The sequence below is a fragment of the Centruroides sculpturatus genome, unplaced genomic scaffold (assembly GCF_000671375.1).
Source record: "Centruroides sculpturatus isolate CEXI.00-Female unplaced genomic scaffold, Cexi_2.0 scaffold1475, whole genome shotgun sequence".
Classification (NCBI taxonomy): domain Eukaryota; kingdom Metazoa; phylum Arthropoda; class Arachnida; order Scorpiones; family Buthidae; genus Centruroides; species Centruroides sculpturatus.
The window spans coordinates 113041-140535 of NW_019385693.1; the positions used below are offsets into that span (position 1 = coordinate 113041).

The following is a 27495-nucleotide window of genomic DNA, read 5'->3' on the forward strand; positions in this document are numbered from 1 at the left end:
TCAAATATTAGAATTTCCTACGTTAAAGTTATATATAAAAAAATTATTAGTGATTTTTTTTCCTTAGAATCTGTGTTAAAAACACTAACATATTATTTATTTTGTGAAGTTTATTAGCGTTTAGTTTAAAAAGTTGTTATAAATTTAAATTTTTTAGTGAATTTTATTTTATTTTGCATTAGGGAAAAGAATTTTTATTGTTTATTTTGATTTGGACATTATGCCTATTGCACATTAGACATTAAGCAAATGACACAAAGCAAATTATAAAATTCTACAATGTCCGCAAAAGCTTTTAAAGTAGAGCAAAAGATTTAAATGTATATAAAAAATGTTTTAAACAGGATAATTAAATATAATTTCTGTGATATTGTAATTTAATACCATCTTCAAAAGGTAACATTCCTTATAATAAAAGTTATAACTTTGTTTATAAAAAAAGAAGAGATAGAAGAACTAGTCCTCGAATCATTAGAAAATCATCTAGTCATTCCTTTCTTATCAATAAAGAATAGCTTATTTTGCAACAAAATGTTTTATAATTTCGGTTGTCGTGAAGAAATTTTAAATTTTGACGAAGAAGGCAACTATAAATATATATATGGGCGAACGGTTTATATTGCTGTTTAAATAAATTAATTTAAACTTTAATAATTGTTTATATATATTATCTTGGATCTAGAGAGGAATAGTTTGTCATCCAATGGATTTTGTTAGACATGGAGAAGCGAAAATGTTTGCTGGAGATTTGTAAAGGCCATCAATTGAAAATATTAGATTGTAACATTCCAGATGTATATTACAGATATGAGATTTTCTTTGTATAATAAATAGATTGTTGTTGCAGTTAAAAAAAAATGTTATTTCATGTTTTTCTGCAAAAATATGTTAAAAATGCAGAAGATGAAATAAAATTTTCATTTGCAAAATTTAGACTAATTAATTTAACATAAGTTATGTTAATTGATAAAAAAATTATTACATTTTTACATTAAAATACAACGAGTTTAATGTAAAAATTCAAAATAAATACTTTAACAAAATATTTTTACTTATTTATTTTTTTTAGAAGAAGAAAGAAAAATATGTTTGATAATATTTTTATTTTTATATTTGTATGATTATTAAAGCCTTACAAAGAGTTATTCTAAATAACATATACTGTAATTTTAAAAAATCCATCAACGAGTTGCTTAACTTTCCGGGCGACGTTTGGCGACGCCATCTGTTATGACATTTTGTGTAAAAAATTTTATATTTTTAACTATTATAAAATGGCAAAAAGCTTAATTTTCGAGTAGGGGTGGGTTTTGTAAAAAATTGCAAATGCTAATAACGAGTAAAATGATTATTAAGTCCAACCCTACTCGAGATACACGCGATCTCCTTTATCTCCCCCACCTGTAATCATTAAAATTTAATTCGCATTTTCACCGGATGCTCGCCGTCTGGTGTTTAAAAACAAAACTATTCTATCTGGGTCGTTTGATTCATTCTTGTCTATTATCAGCGGTAATGATGAAAAGCGATAGAAAAAGTAACGCTTACTGTTGGTTCCAAATTGCAATTTTAAAGCCTTACGAGAGCCTGATTTAAGTTTTCGTCTATTCCCACACGAAAAACGGGGAAAACAGATGATTATTCGGAAATTGATGGGTTATATTTATGAATTCTGAAAGAGTGGATTAGACTGTTAAGAATTGGCAGTTTCCCGATTATCCAACTTTACACGAACAAGTTACGCCGTCAATTTTAAAACATATTTTGTTAAAGTTTAAAATGCCAGTAATTTTGTGTAGGACACGGGGTCGGATTTAAGCATTTTGAAGCCCCGAGCCCAACTCTGTAAGACCCCTTACCAACCCTTCACAAAATAGAAGTCAATCATAAAATGAAAATAATTAAATCGGACTATGACTCTGATTTAATACGGATATTGGAAGAAAAAGACGCGAAGTTTCACTAGTCTTCTGTTTTATAACTAAATTTAATTAAATTTGTATACCCATTCCATTAAAAAATTTTTTTTAAATTGGTTTTATCAATTTTTTAAAAAAATCTTATGTTAATTCTTAGAAAAAAAATTAATGAAATACTACACGAAATAAACAGTAAAGTATATATATACATACATACATATATATATATATTGGTGTGTAAAAAAATGTTTATTACAAAATCTGACTTCAATTTTCATTTTTGTACAAATGTTTGAGGTCCCTCGAAAGTCGAGGCTTTTTACTTGTAAATCCGGCCCCGATGGGACAATGTCAAACTCGATGTTTTTTAACACAAAGGGCACAAATACGTATAGAACGATCTCGCTCATTTGTTTCCATACCACATAATGACGTGTCCCGCTAACAACAATTGTTCTCCTTCTATAAAATTTCTCGATAAACAGCTACGGGCAGCATATATCATTATATCGGACAGTAATATATGATTAATTTTACATTACTAGTTAAAGACACAGATACAGTGACATATTATGACAAAATTTAGAATAACGTTTTGTTTCTTTTTAATAAAAAATCAATGTCGCCGTGATATAAATAGGAAAAATCAACATCGGCAAAGACTTCCGGCTTTACTTTGTGCCTTAAAATCGTTGCGCGCACATTAATTTGGCCGAATGTTAGACCGTCTTAAGCAGTATCGGTAAAAGAAGTTTAGGGCAATGGGTTTATGAGTTAATAAGGGGAGATAAAATCAAAGGAGGGGCGGGATGTCCAGCTTTCCTGGTAATTACGCGCGTCCTCGTAAATATCGCGTTTATAGAAAAACCATTAGAATTGGTTTGATTTATTTGGTTACAATAACGCGACGCGTCAGCGATCTGCCAAGGAGGATGCATTCCGGCAAAACTAAAGCTGTCTCAATTTAAGTGTTACTAACGCGAAGAAAACCCACCCAAACTCCACGTGGCCAGTCCGTTGGTCACGCGCTAACCCACGACAGACTACCAGTGTTCGGTGGTTTTATCCACTCAGTTATTGGAGGGTATTTATTGGGCTGCAATTTTTAAAAAATAGTAGACAGTAGACCTATAAATTATCATTGTTGTCCGTCGTCCGTGTCCTTCCGTAATCTCGAGAATGAAGTTAGATAGGTGAAATTCGGGACCAGACATGGAAATCGTAAGAGAAAGGGGACCAAATTAACTATATACGAACTTCCGATTTGTATCGAAATTCGCGTTATTTCGATTCAAAAATTTTTCCCCGGAGTTAGATATATAACCGGCACGATTCTATCGCTAAGAGGAAAAGTATGATTTACGGGGGCAAAACACACTCCAAGCAGGCAAGTGCTGTCTCAGTAATTCAGTGAATATAATATATATAATTTTTGTAAGAGTATATTTAATTAATTTGTTAAATTTTTCCCAACAGATGGAGCTACATGTAAAGCCAGCAATCGAATGTTGACAGAAATTAATCGATATATAGAAATCCAATCGATAATTTGAGGTAGTATCTAAGACACGATCTAAATTACAAGTATTGGAACGTAACTGTTGAGTTTCGTAGCAATTGGTCGAACGGCCTAGTTGTGCATAGCGAACGAACAAACAAACATCCTCATTATAGATTACAGCATATAATTTGAATTATTTGCTTTAGCAGAAAAACAGGAATTTAAAAATAAACCTTGTGACAGTGATTAATAAACCATTCTGACGATTTGACATAAACACCTTTCAGTAACATAAGCTATAATAGCAATAATACATTGAAATACAAATACTTATAAAAGCAAGTATTCCCGCAGTTTTGGAACGAAAAAACAACAAATAAATTGCTCGGTTTATATAAGCGGGACATGCAGCTTTTTGCCTGTCATAGCGATGGCCGCCAAGGACAATGGCGACTTCAAGGAATACCTACTTTGCCAGTCTATTACTTATAGGTGGTCTGTGGAGATATAACTTAACTCCAAAAACTCAAGACAGCTGAAACAAAATGGAAAATAAATAATAGATTTCACTAAATATAATTATAAATAAAAAATTCTCATTCTACCAGTTTAAATTTTAAATAGTTCGCGTGACAAAGAAAATATTCGAATAGTTATTGTGACTTCTTAATCGTTGATTTTGAACAATTATTCGAAGTTAAAACATTGAATACGTTGTAGGCAAAAAATGGTATGTTTACAAGTTGATTTTATAAGTGAGCTGGGAATATTTAATAATGAGAAACTGTAGTAATTAGAAAACATTTAAATCCGCTTAACGTCTAGGTTGATTTTTTTCTTTACTCTTTCGCCCTGTGGGAACTAATGTTAATTAAGAGCCTTTTTTAAAATCAAGCTTATCGTGGGTTCGGCCAAGATAAGCTCGATAAAGCTATTAGCCAAAATAAAGGCCATTTTGTGTGGGAAAACTCGCCTCTATTTTGTAATTTTTTAAACTCTTTTCGCCCTGTGGGGACTAAGTGGGCCTCTTTTTTTAGCAAGGCTATTATGGGTTCGGCCAGGCCCACAATGGGGCGACCGAGTGGTGAGGGAAGGGGCCAACGTATCCGGTCTGAACACCGCAAAAATTCCTGGGGATTTTTTCGACCCGTGCGAATTCGAAGCCGGATTTCCCAGAGAGCAAGACTGCCACCCTGACCGCTCGCTCCTTCTATTTTGGCTAAATGATACATAAAATAATCCAGATAAATTCCGTGGCTAGCTACGCGAACCTATAACCAAATATCAATTTTCAGTGGTTTTTATCTATTTGGGAAACTGGTGGGAGCCTTCGAACAATAAGAAACAAATTAACGGGCTAATAAGGAAACACACCCAAAATCGCCAAAATTTATTAAAATCTAGGTAGAAAATTTTATATAATAAATGTTTTCAGCTTTTAAAAGCTATTTGCAAAAAGTATTTTATAGAAAAAAAATTGGTTATTCTGTAAAAGCGTAATTTGATTTTAATGATTTTTGAGTCATTTTAAACTACAGTTCTAAATTTCTCAAAAGTTTTGATATGAAATATTTTCATATTCATCCACGATTATATAAATTTACCATTTCATCTAAAATTATATAATTTTTTTAAAAAAATTTAATTGTCAGGAAACGAATACTACAAAACGCAAAGAAAATTTCTACGAGTACTCGACTGATCACAAAGGTAGTTCTATACTTGTGTAGGTTGTTTGTTAATATTTGTTCACCTGATGGATAAATTGACGATGTCATTTTAGGATCTATTGACAATCGGTTGAGAAATAAGTCGTACGAAGGGTCTTTAGATACAATTAAACATGTAAGTAAAAGGAATTTAATATATTATTTAACAACAAAAGTAAGTCGTCTTACTTTCAAATATTAGAATTTCCTACGTTAATCTTTAAATTGTTTTTTATTATGGTTTCTATCAGAAATCTTAAATTATTGCATTGTATGTTGACGAATTCTTTTATTTTCAGTTGTCTCGTGAGTCTTCTCTATTTTTCAGTCATAAATCTTCAGTTTCTAGTCCTTCGAATCGCGATGAATTCTCTAAAGATGCGACGTTTTTAAACTGTTCGACAGAAACAGATTCACAGTTCATGGACTTATCAAATCCTAAAGATGGTATGTAGAAATAATAAAGTAATTTTGTAAGGTTTCGTTTTAATAGTCTACATTGATATTTTCCTTAATTTCAGAAAAACGAAGAAAGAGAAACAGAAAAAATCAATTTTTGAACAGTAAAGAAAGTGTGTATTTTGAAAATTCAGAGGTAATTATTTAAGATTATAATATGCTGGAAATCGGGGCTGAATTTGTAGATAATTTTATATGTGTATGGTCAAATAATAAATAAATATGCTCGAATGTTTGTAAGTATTTATAAGCAATATTTTCAGACAATATTTCTTGAAGATTCGGATAAAGAATCATCTTATACGTGGAATAGCGAGTAAAGATTTTTATAGTGTTTTTGTTACAGTTTTCAAAAATGATTATAATATTTTTTAAAATTATATTGTTTCAACAGGTGTAAAAATATAAATAATTGTAATGATAATTTCGATGAAAAATATGACGAAGAACCCGTTATACAAAACAAGGTATTCACGTTTTCGCTTCTATACGATTATTTGGTATTTCAATTCTGGGTTTTATGCTTAGTTTTCAAATCTCAAACATAAGGATACTTATTTCAGTTTCTCCCCCCCCATAATTTTGAAACAAAAGGTTTTCTTCCAGTCATTATTTTATACTTGATGTTCGAGTTTCAAACACGAGCACTCTTCATAGTTTCGTGTTGCGATCTTAGAGTTTCAAATTCAGAAATTTCTTCGTGGTCAGTGTTAACTGATAGCTTTATAATTTTCAAAAATAAAATTTTCTTCCTAGTTAAAGATTTCCCTTACGAATCACATGGCGAGTGATTGTTATCTTGGTCCGAGGGGCGAAAAAGCTTTGGAGCATTGGAAAACGGGATGCAAAGGATGGACCAAAGCTAATTCCGACACCACAAATTACAAGTGTTCAGCGGGATCAGTATATCAGTAAGAAAACTTCAATAAAATTGATAATTTTCTAAGACCTGGAAAGATTTCTGTGCATAGAAATAACTTTTTATTTTAAAATATTCCTTTGTTCTTTGCAGAAATGATCAAACGAGTTACACTGCCGATGCCATATTTTCCGAACGCCTGAAGTAAATTTCGAGTCAATAAATTTTAACTTTTGCTTATTTCACAATGAATTTGTATGTATTGATATACCTAAAATGATTGCCTTAATATTTTTTGCAGGTTTTTCTAGTTCAATGTTTCTTTTTTGATACTCCTATATTGGAATGAAATCAATTGTGTGAATATATACGAATTGAAAAATATAAATGAAATTTATTAAAAAAAACACCTTCAAATTATTACAAAAAGATTGGTTACGCGTTTATTTTAGATTTAATCTATTTAACGAGAAAGAACGCAAATTTTATCTATATAATGAAAATTATTTTTCGCGCTGCGGACACTAAAAAGGCCTCTTTCGTGCTTATAATGAATCGGATAAACTTCGTAACGAGGCGAAGGATGAGGCCCGATGTATTCGGACCAAACCAAAATGAAAATTTCTAAAAGACCGTAAACCAAAATCCTTCAAAAAGACAANAAAGTTGTTATAAATTTAAATTTTTTAGTGAATTTTATTTTATTTTGCATTAGGGAAAAGAATTTTTATTGTTTATTTTGATTTGGACATTATGCCTATTGCACATTAGACATTAAGCAAATGACACAAAGCAAATTATAAAATTCTACAATGTCCGCAAAAGCTTTTAAAGTAGAGCAAAAGATTTAAATGTATATAAAAAATGTTTTAAACAGGATAATTAAATATAATTTCTGTGATATTGTAATTTAATACCATCTTCAAAAGGTAACATTCCTTATAATAAAAGTTATAACTTTGTTTATAAAAAAAGAAGAGATAGAAGAACTAGTCCTCGAATCATTAGAAAATCATCTAGTCATTCCTTTCTTATCAATAAAGAATAGCTTATTTTGCAACAAAATGTTTTATAATTTCGGTTGTCGTGAAGAAATTTTAAATTTTGACGAAGAAGGCAACTATAAATATATATATGGGCGAACGGTTTATATTGCTGTTTAAATAAATTAATTTAAACTTTAATAATTGTTTATATATATTATCTTGGATCTAGAGAGGAATAGTTTGTCATCCAGTGGATTTTGTTAGACATGGAGAAGCAAAAATGTTTGCTGGAGATTTGTAAAGGCCATCAATTGAAAATATTAGATTGTAACATTCCAGATGTATATTACAGATATGAGATTTTCTTTGTATAATAAATAGATTGTTGTTGCAGTTAAAAAAAAAATGTTATTTCATGTTTTTCTGCAAAAATATGTTAAAAATGCAGAAGATGAAATAAAATTTTCATTTGCAAAATTTAGACTAATTAATTTAACATAAGTTATGTTAATTGATAAAAAAATTATTTATTTGATTTAATTATCAGCTGAGTCTGCAGGTGATGCAGTACTATATTATTCCATAAGTAATTCTTGTACTGGACCAGTGACTCTTGTTATGCTACTGATTATGTGGTACAGTCATGTTCAGATATGCAGTGTTAGTTAAAAACAAAAATGGCCAATTGCATCATTGTGTTAGTACCTATTATCACAGGCTTGATAGAAAGGAGGAGGGACAGTGTATCTAAATAAGTAAAAGATAACCGGAGAACTGAATGAAAGTCTTGAGAAATACCTGCTAGAATGGCTACCCATGAGGATCATTATTCATATCAAAGTTTTGATATTTTGACTATGACTGAAAGTAATACTGTGGATAATGGATTGGTTGATTGTAATGGACCAGTATATTTAATAACAAAGTTTGCTGTGGTCTTTATGTGATTGTAAGAATGTGCCAAGATTCCAAAAAAGGTGGAGAACCACTGCTCTAGATGTTTTAGAATGAATAATTGAATTATAGCTTAAAAATAATTTTAAAATGATTTAATTTCTATATTTATGAATATAAAATATTTATTTCAGATCTTTCTGTGTACTTCTCCTCAATCCATTGCTTATTTTTCATCTGATTTGGTGTCAGTTTGGTCTAATAATAATTTTGATATTTCACAAAACAAAGAAATGTAAGTATTCTCATACTGTTCTTTATAATTTTGGATAATTTACATAAGATAATAAATTTTATTTAATTAGAGAATTAAATGTCACCTTGCCATCAAAAACATTGAATAATGGCAGTTTATATCTGCACGTGTACATGATTCCTCTTCAGACCACTAGGAAACTACTGGATCTGAATTCCATAATGAATCATGCCAAAAGCATTCATGGAACAGGATCTCTGACAGAATTTCAAATTCAACAAGCAGAAGTGTTTAGTTTGTTGAAGAAGTCTGAAGATGAGAAAGTAAATTTAATTACTGAAGTTTTACATATAGATAAATTAATATTGTTATTTTAATATTATGGCATTATATCTCAGAAAAAATCGAAGAAGAAGAAGTCTCGAGTAAAGCCAATTTCTCATTGGAAATCGCATCTAACTCTTCACATGATGTCGGAACCCATACCGCTTTTTTTGCGCTCGATTCCAGGGGAGATTGCTAATTATTTAAAGTAAGACTCTTACAAAATTATGATTTTATAATAAAATGTAAAAAATATACAGCCGTTTTATTTTGTAGAATTACTGGAAATAAGCAATATTGTCCAATCATTCACATCAGCAAATTGAGTTACAAATTAAAGGATCTAGTGGTAAGTATTGTTATCAATCTACAGATGCGAACTATTTAATAAATAAAGTATCAAAGTATATTGATTTATGTTTTTTTTTTTTTTTTTTTAGCCTATTAACAGTAGCCAATCTGTGATGCCTCTCACTATTGCCTTCACTCCAATTACTATTGGGAGATTGCGACTAATGGTTATTGTTGAACATGCAATGGATTCATTACTAAAAATGGGTACTGTTTTTGTTCTTTTTTATTAAAATACATAATTTCTTAATATGAAATGCCAGTTTAATTCAGTCTTCTTTATTTACTTATCTATAAATACATATTTATATACATACAAGCATAAGCTTATGGCACTCCCTGACTTTTGGATGTAATTTATTTCTAAAAATGTGTATGAAAGTCAAATCTTGAAAAGTCAAAAACCATATTGCATGTTATGAAGAGGTTTCTGTTCTCAGAAAGTAAAAAAGAAAAATGATGAAATCTCTTATTACGATAGGAAAGTTTTGGTTTTTTATACAATGAATATGTTACAATGCTTAAAGCATATTTAAAGTTTTAAAATTAGATTAAACAGACAACAGAAATTAATTTTCATAAGTGATTTTGATGCTACTGAAATCAAAACAGATATAAAGCATTATTGTGTAATAATATGAAATTTTTGTTTGTCAACTTTAAAATGTACAGGTGGAAATTTGTTATGTGAAAAGCAGTTTAAGGTTAATGTTGTCTAAAAGTTGAGGACTTGCTTTTCATGTGCTTTAACACACACAGCAATATGCTATTATGACAAGACCATTTAATTTGTATTTCTCTAAACTTGTAAACTTAAAATGTTTATTATTATACAGGTTTCACTGATAAGGATACCGACGAGATTAAAGGAATATTTTTTGATACTAGTATCTACCTATTACTTTTAACCATATTTGTTTCTGCTTTTCATGTAAGTTTTTAAAAATTTAAGACATTTTATTATTCATTAATTTTGTAATTTTAATTTATTTTGATATGATTGCTTTGGATCAGGACTTCTTAAACATTTTTCTATTTCTGACCCTTTTTTTGCACAAAAACATTTTATGCGATGCTGGGTATATAAATACATAGGTACTATACATAAAATAAATATATAAACTAAACCTTAACTGATAATAAATCAGAGAAATTTAATTCCAAACAATTTTTTGTTATAATTAAAATTTTACCACATTAACATTTATTATGACAAAAGCAAGTGTGCTTACTAATGAGATGGATGTGTCGTTTATTTTTAAACAAACAGTTAAATTTTGATTGAATATTTGATACTGAAAATTTCATGAACAATATCATTACTGGGGATGAGATATTGGTCTATGGGTATGATGTGGAAACAAAATGTCAGTCATTACAGTGAGTGGGAAAAACTTTACCACAATCCAAAAAGGTGCAACAAGTTCAGTTGAATGTGTAGGTCTTGCTTGCTGTTTTGTTTGATTTTGATGGTGTCATTCAACAGGAATTTTTTCCAGAAGGAAAGACAGTAAATAAGGAATACCATCTGGAGGTGTTGAAACGTCTTTGTGAAGCAGTGAGGAAGAAAAGACTGACTGCTTGGAGAGAACAGCATCATGACAATGCTCTCATCCACACAATCCTACTAATAACAGTTTTTGGCCTAGAGCTTGATGCCACTTGGTTCTTCAACCTTCAAATTCATTGGACTAAACCCCAGCAGGCTTCTTTTTGTTTCTAAAATTAAAATCTGCTCTCAAATTTTACCATTTTGAACCCATTGATTCTATTAAGGAAAATTTGCTAGTGGAGCTGATCATCATCCCAAAAGAATCATTCAGGAAGTGTCCTTTTCATAATAGAAATGCTGAATTTGGTACATAGTTCCAGGAGAGGATCACTTTGAAGGCAACAAAACTGACTTCTTTTTATTTTACACATTTTTGGCAAAAAACAATAGTTTGTTTTTGCTTTTGTATGAAGCAAAGTCTATTGTCAGTAGCAATAAAAACAATACAACATCAGTACAATAAAATTAAAAAATGATTAATGAAAATTGCATAGAGAATAGTCCAGTTTTAAGCCAAGATCATTATAATTTATAGAATGAGCAGATTTTTATCTGTACAAAATATGAATATATTATATATATACAGTGAATTAGATATCATTTATTATATAAATTTTTCAGTTGCTTTTTGACTTCTTGGCATTTAAAAACGACATCAGTTTCTGGAGGAAGCGGACCAACATGGTCGGTTTATCTTACCGAACTCTCATTTGGAGATGCGTCAGTCAAGCTATAGTGTTTTTATATCTTTTAGATGAAGAAACTAGTTTGCTGGTTTTAATTCCTATGGGAATTGCAGCTGTCATTGAGGTAATCCTTCAGATAACATAAACTATAATGTAATTTCATTATTAATATAATAAATTTTGTTATAGTTATGGAAAGTTACTAAAGCATCAAAAATGAATATTTCTTGGATTGGATGGAAACCAAAAATAAGCGTATGAATTTATTGTTAGTTTCTATATTAAAAAATTAACTATTACTGAATTCGATTTTGTGAATTACAGTTTGGAAGTACGAGCAATGATGAAAAAGAAACTGCAATGTATGATTCTCAAGTAAGTTAGTTTTTTTTTTATTTAAGTGGGGAAAAACATATTTACTTTAGCTTAAAGATAAATAAATATTACTTGTTAGTTTATAAAAATAAATTCTTATAATAACGAAAGCATTGCGTAAGATTCAAGTTTTCATTTCTTTCATTAGTGGTTATTTTTAATTCTGAGTAAGTATAATATACATTATCATGACCATTGTGTACTCTGTGAACAGTAATCCCCAGTAAATGTAAACAATTGTGTCCAAGATGTGATTTGAAACTATGAAATGAATTAAAAAAATAGTTTAATGCACAGAGACAATTCATAAGTCTGTAGACACCCTGAATGTCAGCAAACACAGGATTCAAAATTAACTTTGAAAAATACATTGCCATATTGAACTTCCAGTCTGTTTACAAATGATGGAGCTCCTCGTCACACTGCTGAAAAGACATTGAATTGCTGGCAGCACAATCTGCAAACTTTTACAAACCAGTCAGTCACCTGACAAATCTTATTGAGCAAGTCTGGAATCTGATGGATGGTGCAGTGTGGTGACATTTATGAAAAACGCTTCCTGTGGAGAACTTTAAGATTGTTTGCTTGCCAAATGGACCAACGTTCCATGGGCAAAGATAGCAGAACTCATCAATGGAAATAGAGCGACACTTCTTGCATTTATCTCCACTGTTAGATTTACTATTACGTTTTGGATGCATGTTTGAAGCACTAATCATAAAACTTTAAAAAATTGCAAATAGGAAAAATGCTGTTACTCCAGTGCTATTGACTACAATGTCACCTCTCGGTGATGGAGCATTGGAATTTGCACAAAAATGAAAAATGATGATGCAAAATAGAAATAAGTTCACATTAATTATTTTTTTAAAATTTATTATTTATTACTGGTTAAAGGCTTACTTCAACACCAGCCCCTACCAGCAAGAGAACTTCAGAATCTGTGTGAAATTTAAATTTTTGACATATGGTCGAATTATTCATATGTCTGAAAGTTCATAAGTTGAACATTTGTAAATAAGGGAGCTCCTGTATGTGCAAATTATGAGACAAGTTAAAAATTCAATAAAACAAGAGTTATAATAGATTTTTTAAAAAAATTTTTTAAATTCAAACTAAAATTATAAAATAATTAAAACTCCCGGACTATGATTATAATTAGTGTTACTTCTGAACTTGAGAGTAAAAGTGTCTTCATTGTTTGTCATCTTTTTACATCTCAGAATTGTATAGTGTAGTCCAAGGAGGACTCTGCAGTAACCTTACTCAAACTACATTATGAAATCCTGAGGTGTACAGGGGGACAAATTGATAAGACACTTTTACTCTAAAATTTATAAGTTTAGAAATAATAGTTGATTCAAACACAGCAGTTTTATTTTTTCCTTTATAAACAGCAATGCATTTTGGATTAAATTTTTCCTAATCCATCTTCAGATTTCCAACATAGCAATCAAGCCACTTGTTTTTTAAAAGTAGCTGTTTTTTTAAGAAAATCTTGGTCTCTGATTTAAAATTTAGATAGTCCCAATATGGAAGAAAAAGATGTGAAGTTTCACTAGTCTTATGATTTATAACTGAATTTTAATTTGAATAAACTTTGTAATGATTTATTGTCTATAGACTTGACTATCTGAAGACAATTGAAATGATAGACATTTTATTAGCATGATAACACATGCATTTGAACAGAATGCCAGTAATTTGCCAATTAAGACACAACTCATTCAGAACAATAGTCTTGGAAAAAATATGAAAGTAACAAAAGCACAGTGTCACATTTATCTTGAACTTATACCACAACTATTGGCAAAATATTAATGGCTAACTTTATATGACTTATAAATCATGCAATGTATGCAATTTCTATAACTTGGGATTTTATAGGGTAAAACATGCATTTTTCATTTTGTCTTTGTGTGCTCTGGTTGACCAACAAATATTTAAATACTATCAAATAAGTAGGAAATGTAAAATGAGTTGATTATATAAAAGTAAATTATGTTTGTGGTTCAAATTTTTGATTATTTTTATTAAATACATGAATTTCATATCATTAATTTACATTATACGAGAATATTTTTTACAGTTTAAATGTCAGAAGTTTTCGTATTTTTATTTTCTAAAAGAAGTTTGATACTGTATAGAAATATTAATGCTTACAGAATGATCAGTTTAAGATGAAACAACTGAAAACTGATAAGCCAACAAGTTTTTGTAGTTTTAGTGGATCTTGCCTATAGATTAAGCCAAAATGCATACAATATATTTGTAATTTTATTTGTAAGCTATCTTACTTGGCAGAGAGATGGACGTTCAGTGTATTATTGTATATCATCAGATGGACATGTGTGATATTTGTCTTCTCCATAACTGCATGTTATTGCTGTCACTACTATCTTCCAAATCAAATGAGAGCTTTGTTCAGTTGTACAAAACCAGTTTGTGGTTGGCATTAGTTTTGGTTATTTCTTTAGTTCAAACTTTGTTATTCTCTGATTAAAATGGGATATCACAGATGATTTATCAGTTATTATTATTCCAACACTTGCCTTAAAACCTATGGAGTGTTGGCAGATTTCTTAATTTATATTTCTTTTCATCCAATTTTGTTAACTGTTAAAATTTTTATTTGAATGTAACTTTAACTTTTAATCTTTGTGAGGATTCAAAATTCTTAACTGACCTACTACTTTGTTTCATTCTTTAATTCTGTTACTCTTGTGTAAGATTAATATCCTTTTGGATGACACCTGCCATTATCATTAAGATTTCCTCACAAGATAATAGCAATGCATTGCTTTTCTTCCTGACAACTAGGAACTAATCTCCTAAATTCGGATTGTTCACATAATCGTAAAATCTTCACTTAGATTGATTTAATTTCGTAAAACTCAATCCATGTAAAAGAACAGATTGGAAACGTCACTTCATTCAAGTCATAAGATTTGGGTGTAGAGCAATAGGAAATTTTTAGTCATGACACAAATCAACAAACAGGATAATAATTAGTCCGAACTAAAATTATTGCAAACAGTACTTATTGGTTGACCACTCTGTACACATGAGACAATTTGTCATTTTTTTCTCTCTCCCTCCATGTATTCAGATGTGAAGCTTTTAAGAAGTTTACTTCAAACAAATGGTTTTGTTGATAATAAAAGGGCATTGTCACTTTTCATCCCAAACCCACACACCATTGACTTTTAACAAGGCATTGATATCATTAGGGAATGTGCTGATTGGTTTAACCAAACCCACATCACACTTGATAATGATCTCAAGTCAATTTTTTCTATAGACAGACTAACGAAATTAATTATAACAATATTATTTTCATTTTAGAGCATGAAATATTTATCATATCTTCTATATCCTCTCTGCCTTGGAGGTGCTGTATATTCCCTGTTTTATGTTCCACAAAAAAGGTGTGTGTATTGTATCCATTTCATTAAATGACTTTTAGAATGCTTTATGATAAAAGTTTATTTTTGCATTTCAGCTGGTACTCATGGTGCATACATAGCTTAGTAAATGGTATGTACAGTACATACGTCTATTTATATATAATTTTTTCATTATAAGCATTTATAAATCCTTATTAATTACTTTGTAGGTGTTTATGCATTTGGTTTCTTGTTCATGCTTCCCCAACTCTTTGTTAATTATAAGTTAAAATCTGTTGCCCATCTCCCTTGGAGATCCTTTATGTATAAGGTGAGGAAGAATTGTCTTATTTGTCAGAGTTAATGACAATATTATGCTAAAAATGCAAACTTTCTTTAGGCATTTAACACATTTATCGACGACCTGTTTGCATTCATCATCACCATGCCAATAGCTCACAGGGTGGCATGTTTCAGAGACGACATCGTCTTTCTCGTTTATTTATATCAACGTTGGTGAGTCAAGTTTTGCTTTACAATTGGGTATAATATGTAAATTTTCAAATATCTCTAAATATGAATTGTATTTTAAGGCTGTATCCTGTCGACACGAAGAGGGTTGAGTTTGGCGAATCCATGGTCGAGGGAAAGTCGGACAAACAAGACTGAAGCCCATTCGAGGTGCCATTTTTTTTTATCACTAAGGNTTTAATAAAAAATCAATGTCGCCGTGATATAAATAGGAAAAATCAACATCGGCAAAGACTTCCGGCTTTACTTTGTGCCTTAAAATCGTTGCGCGCACATTAATTTGGCCGAATGTTAGACCGTCTTAAGCAGTATCGGTAAAAGAAGTTTAGGGCAATGGGTTTATGAGTTAATAAGGGGAGATAAAATCAAAGGAGGGGCGGGATGTCCAGATTTCCTGGTAATTACGCGCGTCCTCGTAAATATCGCGTTTATAGAAAAACCATTAGAATTGGTTTGCTTTATTTGGTTACAATAACGCGACGCGTCAGCGATCTGCCAAGGAGGATGCATTCCGGCAAAACTAAAGCTGCCTCAATTTAAGTGTTACTAACGCGAAGAAAACCCACCCAAACTCCACGTGGCCAGTCCGTTGGTCACGCGCTAACCCACGACAGACTACCAGTGTTCGGTGGTTTTATCGACTCAGTTATTGGAGGGTATTTATTGGGCTGCAATTTTTAAAAAATAGTAGACAGTAGACCTATAAATTATCATTGTTGTCCGTCGTCCGTGTCCTTCCGTAATCTCGAGAATGAAGTTAGATAGGTGAAATTCGGGACCAGACATGGAAATCGTAAGAGAAAGGGGACCAGATTAACTATATACGAACTTCCGATTTGTATCGAAATTCGCGTTATTTCGATTCAAAAATTTTTCCCCGGAGTTAGATATATAACCGGCACGATTCTATCGCTAAGAGGAAAAGTATGATTTACGGGGGCAAAACACACTCCAAGCAGGCAAGTGCTGTCTCAGTAATTCAGTGAATATAATATATATAATTTTTGTAAGAGTATATTTAATTAATTTGTTAAATTTTTCCCAACAGATGGAGCTACATGTAAAGCCAGCAATCGAATGTTGACAGAAATTAATCGATATATAGAAATCCAATCGATAATTTGAGGTAGTATCTAAGACACGATCTAAATTACAAGTATTGGAACGTAACTGTTGAGTTTCGTAGCAATTGGTCGAACGGCCTAGTTGTGCATAGCGAACGAACAAACAAACATCCTCATTATAGATTACAGCATATAATTTGAATTATTTGCTTTAGCAGAAAAACAGGAATTTAAAAATAAACCTTGTGACAGTGATTAATAAACCATTCTGACGATTTGACATAAACACCTTTCAGTAACATAAGCTATAATAGCAATAATACATTGAAATACAAATACTTATAAAAGCAAGTATTCCCGCAGTTTTGGAACGAAAAAACAACAAATAAATTGCTCGGTTTATATAAGCGGGACATGCAGCTTTTTGCCTGTCATAGCGATGGCCGCCAAGGACAATGGCGACTTCAAGGAATACCTACTTTGCCAGTCTATTACTTATAGGTGGTCTGTGGAGATATAACTTAACTCCAAAAACTCAAGACAGCTGAAACAAAATGGAAAATAAATAATAGATTTCACTAAATATAATTATAAATAAAAAATTCTCATTCTACCAGTTTAAATTTTAAATAGTTCGCGTGACAAAGAAAATATTCGAATAGTTATTGTGACTTCTTAATCGTTGATTTTGAACAATTATTCGAAGTTAAAACATTGAATACGTTGTAGGCAAAAAATGGTATGTTTACAAGTTGATTTTATAAGTGAGCTGGGAATATTTAATAATGAGAAACTGTAGTAATTAGAAAACATTTAAATCCGCTTAACGTCTAGGTTGATTTTTTTCTTTACTCTTTCGCCCTGTGGGAACTAATGTTAATTAAGAGCCTTTTTTAAAATCAAGCTTATCGTGGGTTCGGCCAAGATAAGCTCGATAAAGCTATTAGCCAAAATAAAGGCCATTTTGTGTGGGAAAACTCGCCTCTATTTTGTAATTTTTTAAACTCTTTTCGCCCTGTGGGGACTAAGTGGGCCTCTTTTTTTAGCAAGGCTATTATGGGTTCGGCCAGGCCCACAATGGGGCGACCGAGTGGTGAGGGAAGGGGCCAACGTATCCGGTCTGAACACCGCAAAAATTCCTGGGGATTTTTTCGACCCGTGCGAATTCGAAGCCGGATTTCCCAGAGAGCAAGACTGCCACCCTGACCGCTCGCTCCTTCTATTTTGGCTAAATGATACATAAAATAATCCAGATAAATTCCGTGGCTAGCTACGCGAACCTATAACCAAATATCAATTTTCAGTGGTTTTTATCTATTTGGGAAACTGGTGGGAGCCTTCGAACAATAAGAAACAAATTAACGGGCTAATAAGGAAACACACTCAAAATCGCCAAAATTTATTAAAATCTAGGTAGAAAATTTTATATAATAAATGTTTTCAGCTTTTAAAAGCTATTTGCAAAAAGTATTTTATAGAAAAAAAATTGGTTATTTTGTAAAAGCGTAATTTGATTTTAATGATTTTTGAGTCATTTTAAACTACAGTTGTAAATTTCTCATAAGTTTTGATATGAAATATTTTCATATTCATCCACGATTATATAAATTTACCATTTCATCTAAAATTATATAATTTTTTTAAAAAAATTTAATTGTCAGGAAACGAATACTACAAAACGCAAAGAAAATTTCTACGAGTACTCGACTGATCACAAAGGTAGTTCTATACTTGTGTAGGTTGTTTGTTAATATTTGTTCACCTGATGGATAAATTGACGATGTCATTTTAGGATCTATTGACAATCGGTTGAGAAATAAGTCGTACGAAGGGTCTTTAGATACAATTAAACATGTAAGTAAAAGGAATTTAATATATTATTTAACAACAAAAGTAAGTCGTCTTACTTTCAAATATTAGAATTTCCTACGTTAATCTTTAAATTGTTTTTTATTATGGTTTCTATCAGAAATCTTAAATTATTGCATTGTATGTTGACGAATTCTTTTATTTTCAGTTGTCTCGTGAGTCTTCTCTATTTTTCAGTCATAAATCTTCAGTTTCTAGTCCTTCGAATCGCGATGAATTCTCTAAAGATGCGACGTTTTTAAACTGTTCGACAGAAACAGATTCACAGTTCATGGACTTATCAAATCCTAAAGATGGTATGTAGAAATAATAAAGTAATTTTGTAAGGTTTCGTTTTAATAGTCTACATTGATATTTTCCTTAATTTCAGAAAAACGAAGAAAGAGAAACAGAAAAAATCAATTTTTGAACAGTAAAGAAAGTGTGTATTTTGAAAATTCAGAGGTAATTATTTAAGATTATAATATGCTGGAAATCGGGGCTGAATTTGTAGATAATTTTATATGTGTATGGTCAAATAATAAATAAATATGCTCGAATGTTTGTAAGTATTTATAAGCAATATTTTCAGGCAATATTTTTTGAAGATTCGGATAAAGAATCATCTTATACGTGGAATAGCGAGTAAAGATTTTTATAGTGTTTTTGTTACAGTTTTCAAAAATGATTATAATATTTTTTAAAATTATATTGTTTCAACAGGTGTAAAAATATAAATAATTGTAATGATAATTTCGATGAAAAATATGACGAAGAACCCGTTATACAAAACAAGGTATTCACGTTTTCGCTTCTATACGATTATTTGGTATTTCAATTCTGGGTTTTATGCTTAGTTTTCAAATCTCAAACATAAGGATACTTATTTCAGTTTCTCCCCCCCCATAATTTTGAAACAAAAGCTTTTCTTCCAGTCATTATTTTATACTTGATGTTCGAGTTTCAAACACGAGCACTCTTCATAGTTTCGTGTTGCGATCTTAGAGTTTCAAATTCAGAAATTTCTTCGTGGTCAGTGTTAACTGATAGCTTTATAATTTTCAAAAATAAAATTTTCTTCCTAGTTAAAGATTTCCCTTACGAATCACATGGCGAGTGATTGTTATCTTGGTCCGAGGGGCGAAAAAGCTTTGGAGCATTGGAAAACGGGATGCAAAGGATGGACCAAAGCTAATTCCGACACCACAAATTACAAGTGTTCAGCGGGATCAGTATATCAGTAAGAAAACTTCAATAAAATTGATAATTTTCTAAGACCTGGAAAGATTTCTGTGCATAGAAATAACTTTTTATTTTAAAATATTCCTTTGTTCTTTGCAGAAATGATCAAACGAGTTACACTGCCGATGCCATATTTTCCGAACGCCTGAAGTAAATTTCGAGTCAATAAATTTTAACTTTTGCTTATTTCACAATGAATTTGTATGTATTGTTATACCTAAAATGATTGCCTTAATATTTTTTGCAGGTTTTTCTAGTTCAATGTTTCTTTTTTGATACTCCTATATTGGAATGAAATCAATTATGTGAATATATACGAATTGAAAAATATAAATGAAATTTATTAAAAAAACACCTTCAAATTATTACAAAAAGATTGGTTACGCGTTTATTTTAGATTTAATCTATTTAACGAGAAAGAACGCAAATTTTATCTATATAATGAAAATTATTTTTCGCGCTGCGGACACTAAAAAGGCCTCTTTCGTGCTTATAATGAATCGGATAAACTTCGTAACGAGGCGAAGGATGAGGCCCGATGTATTCGGACCAAACCAAAATGAAAATTTCTAAAAGACCGTAAACCAAAATCCTTCAAAAAGACAAGAATTCGAACGAGCGGGCATTCCTCAAAATGACTTGAGAAAAATTAAATTTAAAAAATAAAAAAACATTATTTATTCGTTCGTAAAGACATTAAACTTAAAGTATTTCTTTTTAATGATTCTAAAACGTGAATTTTAACGCTTCTCATCTCATCTCATCTCATCGACGATAGTGGAGTGTTATTGCTCTTCGCTTATCACTCAGGAAGGAACAGCGTGGTTGGTCGCACAGCGACCGAAGAGGTGGTCTTATCGAAGACGACCAATCCGAGGAAGATAAGAGAGAGGTCACAAAGCAACCAAATCTGGCCTTATAGGAGACGACCCCCGCGAGAAAGTGAGACAGAATGCCTTCCGGGAGGACTTGGAAGGGAAGCTGGCCCCTATTCAGGCGTCATTGGCAAAGAGGAAAACCCGGAAAAACTCCTGCTGCCAGCTCGTCCGAGTGAGGCGCGAACCCCCGATCGAACTCCGGTGTTTAGGGTCTGGTCACCACAATTTTAACGCTTTTTTCCCTCGCGCAAATAAAATAGAACGGCCACATCCAGGCAAATGGCGTCTTTCGCTATATTCTGTCATAACAGCGCCCCCTGCTGGGTAACTTAATAGCATTGCATAAGTGCTAATTTACTAAATATATAAACAGTTTTTCTGATGTCGGATGGCGATTCGCTTTCCGATTGTCATCGCGCGTTATTCGTTATCATAAATTGGACGTCGGCCGCATAAAATTTATTAATTGGGATCCATTGCGGCGGATAATCGTCTTCGTAACCTATCGATCGGCAGAGGTCGTGTGATGAGGTGAAGATGGAAGACTTAGAAACAGACGAAGTCGAAACTTTAGTAAGAATTCATTATTAAATGCATTTTATTGTTAAACAAGCACGTTGCTTGGATCGTGCAGTAAAATAATTCGTTAAAGTCGTTCTTAATTAATATTTTACTCGTATTGATCACATAAGTGGTCAGTGTGAGTAAATTAATTAATATATATAATTAATTGCTCGTTAAGAGAGTTCATTAAAGTAATACAATGTTTACAGCTCAGTAAAGAGTCTGGTTGTAAATACATCGTAGACACTTCATTTTAAAAAATCACACACATTAAGTAATTAAACCAATAAGACATTTGACAAAATTTCATCGGATTTGAAGATATTTCGGGTGTTCGAGCGTAATCTGGATCTCCGGTGGCGGAGTTGATAAAACCGCCGAACGCCGGCGGTCGGTTGCGAGGTTCTTGCCGTTTTCTGCATTTTCTTTGCTTAAGTAGGGCTTAGGTAGAAAGTCCTTCCGGTGGGCACCCCTCTTTGCAGATTGTCCGTGTGTCGCGTTGGCCACATTCGGCAGACTCGACGGTTGCGACCGAGCGAATCGGTAGCCGTTACGTAACGGCCCGGATCTGCCGAAGGACGAGCGACGTCGCGTTGGAACGAAAAACCTCGTTAGTCGGTTTCGGGTAGTGATAGGTAGCGTAAATGAAAGATGCTGCCAAATGTGACGTCGAAACGCCAAACGTGTTCCAAAAGAGCGCTACCGTAGAGGGCATTCGGCAGAAAAATACTCGATGGCTTCGGAACTGTCGAGTCTTCGAAGCCGTCGAACATTGCTTGTTTTTTGCCTTGTCTTTTACTCTGCTCTGTGAACGTGGGATTTTTCTACTGTATCGAGGCCACTTACGGATTTGGCTGGGCCCGCGATAGGGCGGCCTAGTAGCGAGAGGTGGAGCGCAACGTATCCGGAAAGGACAACCCCAGAAAAATGCCTAGTGTTTTTTGATCTGCCTGGATTTGATTCTGGTCTTTCGGAACAGTAAGCCGATACCTTAACTGCTTGGCCGTCCAGCCATTGCATTGTTTTCTTATAATCTAATTCTATTTCATAACCTAGTTAACAGAAACAAAATTATGGTTGTTGCTTTAAACCAATTAATAAAAAGTTGTTTGCTAAGTTAAACAGTATAAATATTTTTAATAAAAAAAAAATACTTAATCAGTTAAGAACTTAGAATATCATTTTTATATAGAACTATAGTTCTATATAAAAAACTAGTCATTTTATCGATAAAATATATTTGATAAAACAAATTGTTGAAGAAAATAATTAAATAGTACAAATCGGCTGAAAAAATTTTAATTTTTTTAACGAGTAATAACGGTGCTTTGGCACTAATGATGTGACCTAATAAGCTATATCCACTCTTAAGAAATTTTGTAGGAGAAAAAATTGAAATGGATTTACTATAAGATCTTGTATAGCATAGTGATATTATTTTTATATTACTTTTTGCATTTATTCTAACCAATAAAATATATTTTTAAATAAGGAATATATTTATAAAGCTAAATATATAAAATGCTTTAAAGTAGCTTTATCCCATAATGTCAAGTATACTCAGATTTGCTCTCTTTTGTTAATTATGATACCGACATTATGTACGTAATTAGTTTTAATGGAATACAAATGAAAGTTTGTTTTTTATGCAAGTATGTAAATGAAACATTAAGAATTAATGATATAAATATGTGTGTAGGTATATACAACTTTATGGATTAAATATATAGATTTTGGATAGATTTTTTTCTGGAATAGAAAACAAAATATACATTTAATTTATACTTTACTTCACTTTTGATAAACTATTTTAATTAGCTAATTTATATATATTTAAATCATACTTTTGTAGCTGTATAAATAAATTTTATTTTATTGTTTATTTTATTAATNTAAAAAAATCACATTAAGTTTCTTGGTAAATTGAGTAATTTATTGGATGTAAAAAAAACAAAATGACTGCTATAAACTCTTTACAAATATCGATTTATTTGAAGTTTCATCGATGATGAGGCCGAGATACTTGGATAATTTAAAAATATATCATATTACTTTACAGCAAATGACCAATTTTTATTATTATTTTTTTAAAATAAATTACCGTATACTTTTTACACTTTAAATGTCATTTAATCAATTTTATTTATTGAAATTAATGTTAATATCAATTAAGTATAAAACTATAAAATAGCTATAAACGGTCGAACCACCTAGCCGCGGCCACATGTTTCTTATTTGGTCGTCGTTCGGAGGTTATTTCGCATTCATTTATTTCCCAGAATGCGTGCGAATACTAAATAACCTACAAACAACGGACATTTTTAATATTCCCCTCGGTGTCCGTTCTTAAGAGGTTTGATTGTGAAAATATAAAATGGCATTTTTTTTTGTCATACTTTTTATACAGTTTATTTAACTTAAGAGACAATATATTAATTATAGTGTATAGTTTTTGAACTGCTTTTAAACTTTGCCTTTCTCTGTTGTGCACAATGATGTACAAAACAAGCACTCAAAAACTGGGTAAACTTATAACAACAGTGTCTGAAACTGAAATCCGGCATACAAAATAACGGAGCTAACGTTTTCTCCATGTTAAATGTGCATCGTCAAGCTAAATGATTCCACAACTGTTAAAACAATGGAGAATATGCGTACAAGAGGGGAGGTGATGTAAGAAAAAAGAGAGGGAGGGTGAGAGGATAGAATGTTCACAGTTTGTAGAACATCTTCCACATGATGGAGAAGGAATCCACATTGCAAAAGTTAATGGCTGTATCACCTCCCCTCTTAATACATGTACAGCAATCCCCATTGTTTTAACATCTGTGGGATCATATAGCTTGATGATGCCCATTTAACACAGGCAAAAATGTTAGCTCTGTTATTTTGTGTGCTGGATTTTGGTTTTGGATGCTGTTGTTACAATGATGTACTTTTGGCAAATCTCCACTTTCTTTTAATTGCATATATAGCAGTTCAACAGACCTCCTATTATTGAAAAAAATAACTTCAAAAGCTTTGCAAGCATTTTCTGATTGATTTTTTTTTATTCACATATAGTAAGTAACCTTATAAGAACAAATTTGTTTGCTACTAATACCATTAAAATAGTCCATGTAACAATACCTTGTTGTTATTGTCTGTGTATAAACTTGTTCTATCAGAAATTGAAATGAATAAATTTAAGAAATGTTTACATCTAAATACAATAGAGCATTAATTATGCACAAAATCGGTTAACTGAAATTGACTTCATAGAGTACTAATTCCAGAAATTATTAAGATTTTTTTTGTTGGCGATCTGTAGGGCCACTATTTAGTTATTTCATCATTAACACCAGTGTTAGGTTTTATTTATTATAATACAAATAGAAGATCACTATTAATGAGTCCCCAGCTTCTAATGAATCAAATGTTTCAATATGTCTATTCACAATGAAGCATTTGATTCATTGGAAACAGTGTTGACCTGGTTGGAAATGCAACGTGAAGCAGACTTTTCAATGCTAATGATCAAGAAAGGCATGGATTTGGCAAAGTTAGAGAAAAAATTATGTCCAATAATGCAAAAATAAGTGCCTTTTTTTAAAAAAAAATCTGTAATAATAATTTAAATTCTTGAAGAGAAGAAAAAAAAATCATATGTGTTTTTCATATTCCATCATTCAAAAAGACTTTCAATTAAAAAAAAAAGTTTTTTATGTAACTAATACTCAATGGAGTTCTGTGGATAAAAAGTATTGTAGTATTGCTTTTCTGAAGGGTTTTTTATTTCGTTTGCTATATCACTACATGTTTTAGGCACTAGATTTTAGTAAATGAAATGAAAACTAAATATAAATCATATAGCAATTTTACACTGAAAACTATTTTCAAAAAAATTTACTGTATAATGTAGAAATCACCAATTAAAATAATTAATTATATTAAATTATTTAATTAGATAAAGTTAATAATTTTTGCATGAGTACTGTACTTTATTTAATATTAATTTTATTATTAAGTATTTTTTACTTTGAATTCAAAGTTTCATCAGTACATTATAGGTTATGAAAGACTGGTATTTGTTTTAATAAGTTAGAGATAATTTTTTCTTATTATTCAATTTTATATCTTATTATTCATATAAAGTGTTCTTTTTCTAAAATATTACTGTCAGTATAGATTTATGGTGCAATCGGCAATGTACTACACCGGGTTAAAGTAAATAAAAAACCAACGTACCAGGAACCTGTGCCATCAATACATGCGATAGAATTCGTAATGGTGTTCTTTTTTGAATTGATTTTGAATGGCATTCGCTTAGACGTCTGTTACCTGAAGAAGAACTTACAAGTTCGAAAACGTTTGTAACACTTTTCTTTACCGAGAAGCACACCAGAAACAGGTTCCTGGTACGTTGGTTTTTTATTTAGATTTATGGTGGCTGAAAAAATTGTTTTTAATGTCTTAAAACTGTATGTTATATTATAATATTATATTATAGTATTGATTTTACTGACATACCTGTGCTACATACTGGCTACCAATACTTTTTTGCTGGTATGGCATACAGGTGTGCCAACTGAAAAACAGCCCAGCCCTGTTTGTATGTATTAAATTTCTATGCCTTAATTTTTTTTATTATTGTACCATTGGGTTGTTCAGAAAATAAGTTCGTTTTTTTCCGTGGAAAAAAACAATATTTTTATAATAATTAAATATTTTATTGAATTATATATCTACAATTTTGGTCAAATACCTGTTGTCATCATTTCTGGTAGTAGCATGATTTCACATTCATAAAAGTTTTGATCGATGCTTACAAAAAACCAATCCAAGTGATTTTTGACATTGTCATTTCAAGTAAATGTCTTACAGTTAAAAAAAAATTTGTATAGACCGGAACAAGTAATAATCCGAGTATGCTCGATCTGGCGAGTATGGTTGGTGCGATAGCATGTCCCATTTAATTATTACAGTTTCTGACAAGTTACTAAACTTGAGTGAAATTTGACATTATCGTGGTAAAACACTACACCTGTTTTGTCCATCAATTCTGGCTGCCTTTTCTGTTTGATGATATTACTCGATTTGTTTACTCGATGGCAGTACACTTTCGAATCAATTGTTAAATTGTCTGGTAAAAGCTCCAAAAAAAAATTTCCTCAAAATCCCACAAAAGAGAGCATCTCTCTTTAAGAACGTGTAAAACCACTATATCGAGCTTTGAAATGAAACCAATTTGTTTCAAGTAATCATAAACGGTTCAATTTGACAAATTTAATTTCTTAGTGATTTCACGTGTTGTTATTTGGCAGTTTGCTTCAATCGGTACCTTTATTTTGTTTTCGTTGGCTTCAACTGGCCATCCAGAATGTGGTGCATCTTCAATATTGAAATTGCCAGAACGAAATATTGTAAACCAGTTTTGGCACTGTCTCTCTCTCAACAATCATCTCCATACATGTACCACAATTTTTTTCTCGCTTGAACAGCATTTTGATTTTTTGGTAATAAAAGAGCAAAATATGGCGAAAATGCTGCTTTCGATCTTCCATATTTGATGGGACACAAAAAATAAACAATTGCACAAAATCAAACAAAATTTTTTACAAATAAGCCTTAAAATGCTAGCTGTCAAAATATATAATGATAATGCGGTTTAGAATGAAAATTGTGGGAAAAATACGACTAATCCGTCTAGTGGTAAAAAAAATGAAATTACTTTTCGAACAACCCAATAGAATTAAAATGAATATTTTTACTTTATTTAAGGTATTTACTTTTTTATTCTTTCCTTATAAAGTGTGATCAGTTATCTAATATTTTCCCATTCCAAGTATTTTGTATAATCGATGCTCTACTTTAGTTTCATTTCCTCAATCTGAAATGCAAACCACAGTTCATAACAATATAAGATGATTATATATGTAAGTAAATACAATAAACCTGACTGAGAAGTTTTGCAATGTTCAAGGTGAATTGTTGAAACATACTTTGTCAACAAAGACTAGATAATGCAATAAGTATGGTACATTTTATGAATTTTGACCAGGCATGGCACTTGAAGGTATTCTAGATGTTTTAAAAAGAATTTACTGAGATGAATTTTCATGACAATATAAA

At 31.2% G+C, this 27495-nt stretch overlaps 4 protein-coding genes across 4 annotated transcripts in view; all 4 read left to right on the top strand.

Annotated features, from left to right (window-relative positions):
- The first annotated feature begins 3954 nt into the window (after positions 1–3954).
- On the top strand, positions 3955–6853 carry LOC111641254. The gene is made up of 10 exons (XM_023387395.1): positions 3955–4150; positions 5073–5130; positions 5204–5265; positions 5429–5576; positions 5651–5724; positions 5852–5904; positions 5983–6055; positions 6345–6499; positions 6601–6651; positions 6749–6853. Exons 1-10 carry the CDS (start codon positions 4148–4150, stop codon positions 6756–6758), a joined length of 687 nt encoding a protein of 228 aa, XP_023243163.1. The 5' UTR covers positions 3955–4147; the 3' UTR covers positions 6759–6853.
- A 1386-nt stretch (positions 6854–8239) lies between these two features.
- LOC111641248 (cleft lip and palate transmembrane protein 1-like protein) lies at positions 8240–15978 on the top strand. The gene is made up of 15 exons (XM_023387387.1): positions 8240–8341; positions 8522–8622; positions 8693–8906; positions 8982–9115; positions 9184–9256; positions 9348–9465; positions 10095–10189; positions 11432–11620; positions 11686–11751; positions 11821–11871; positions 15217–15299; positions 15374–15408; positions 15488–15588; positions 15658–15773; positions 15851–15978. The coding sequence occupies exons 1-15, from the start codon at positions 8240–8242 to the stop codon at positions 15924–15926; spliced, it is 1554 nt and encodes a 517-aa protein (XP_023243155.1). The 3' UTR covers positions 15927–15978.
- A 1417-nt stretch (positions 15979–17395) lies between these two features.
- On the top strand, positions 17396–20340 carry LOC111641255. Its single transcript, XM_023387396.1, has 10 exons — positions 17396–17591; positions 18514–18571; positions 18645–18706; positions 18870–19017; positions 19092–19165; positions 19293–19345; positions 19424–19496; positions 19786–19940; positions 20042–20092; positions 20190–20340. The coding sequence occupies exons 1-10, from the start codon at positions 17589–17591 to the stop codon at positions 20197–20199; spliced, it is 687 nt and encodes a 228-aa protein (XP_023243164.1). The 5' UTR covers positions 17396–17588; the 3' UTR covers positions 20200–20340.
- Positions 20341–21156: 816 nt separating this feature from the next.
- Positions 21157–27495, top strand: part of LOC111641247 (protein rogdi-like) — a 56302-nt gene continuing 49963 nt past the window's right edge. The window contains exon 1 of the mRNA XM_023387386.1: positions 21157–21393. Within this exon, the coding sequence (XP_023243154.1) occupies positions 21358–21393 (36 nt within the window). The 5' untranslated portion in view covers positions 21157–21357. The remainder of the gene's footprint in view (positions 21394–27495) is intronic.

What these genes read in the sequence shown, in the direction of transcription:
- LOC111641255 (XM_023387396.1), top strand. An exon ending in CTTTAGATACAATTAAACAT is followed by an intron (nt 18,707 to 18,869) that starts GTAAGTAAAAGG and finishes TTTTATTTTCAG; the next exon opens with TTGTCTCGTGAGTCTTCTCT. An exon ending in TCAGCGGGATCAGTATATCA is followed by an intron (nt 19,941 to 20,041) that starts GTAAGAAAACTT and finishes TGTTCTTTGCAG; the next exon opens with AAATGATCAAACGAGTTACA.
- LOC111641254 (XM_023387395.1), top strand. An exon ending in CTTTAGATACAATTAAACAT is followed by an intron (nt 5,266 to 5,428) that starts GTAAGTAAAAGG and finishes TTTTATTTTCAG; the next exon opens with TTGTCTCGTGAGTCTTCTCT. An exon ending in TCTTATACGTGGAATAGCGA is followed by an intron (nt 5,905 to 5,982) that starts GTAAAGATTTTT and finishes TTGTTTCAACAG; the next exon opens with GTGTAAAAATATAAATAATT.
- LOC111641248 (XM_023387387.1), top strand. Translation starts at nt 8,240, where the DNA reads ATGGCTACCCATGAGGATCATTATTCATATCAAAGTTTTGATATTTTG. An exon ending in GAGATTGCTAATTATTTAAA is followed by an intron (nt 9,116 to 9,183) that starts GTAAGACTCTTA and finishes TTTATTTTGTAG; the next exon opens with AATTACTGGAAATAAGCAAT. An exon ending in GAATTGCAGCTGTCATTGAG is followed by an intron (nt 11,621 to 11,685) that starts GTAATCCTTCAG and finishes ATTTTGTTATAG; the next exon opens with TTATGGAAAGTTACTAAAGC.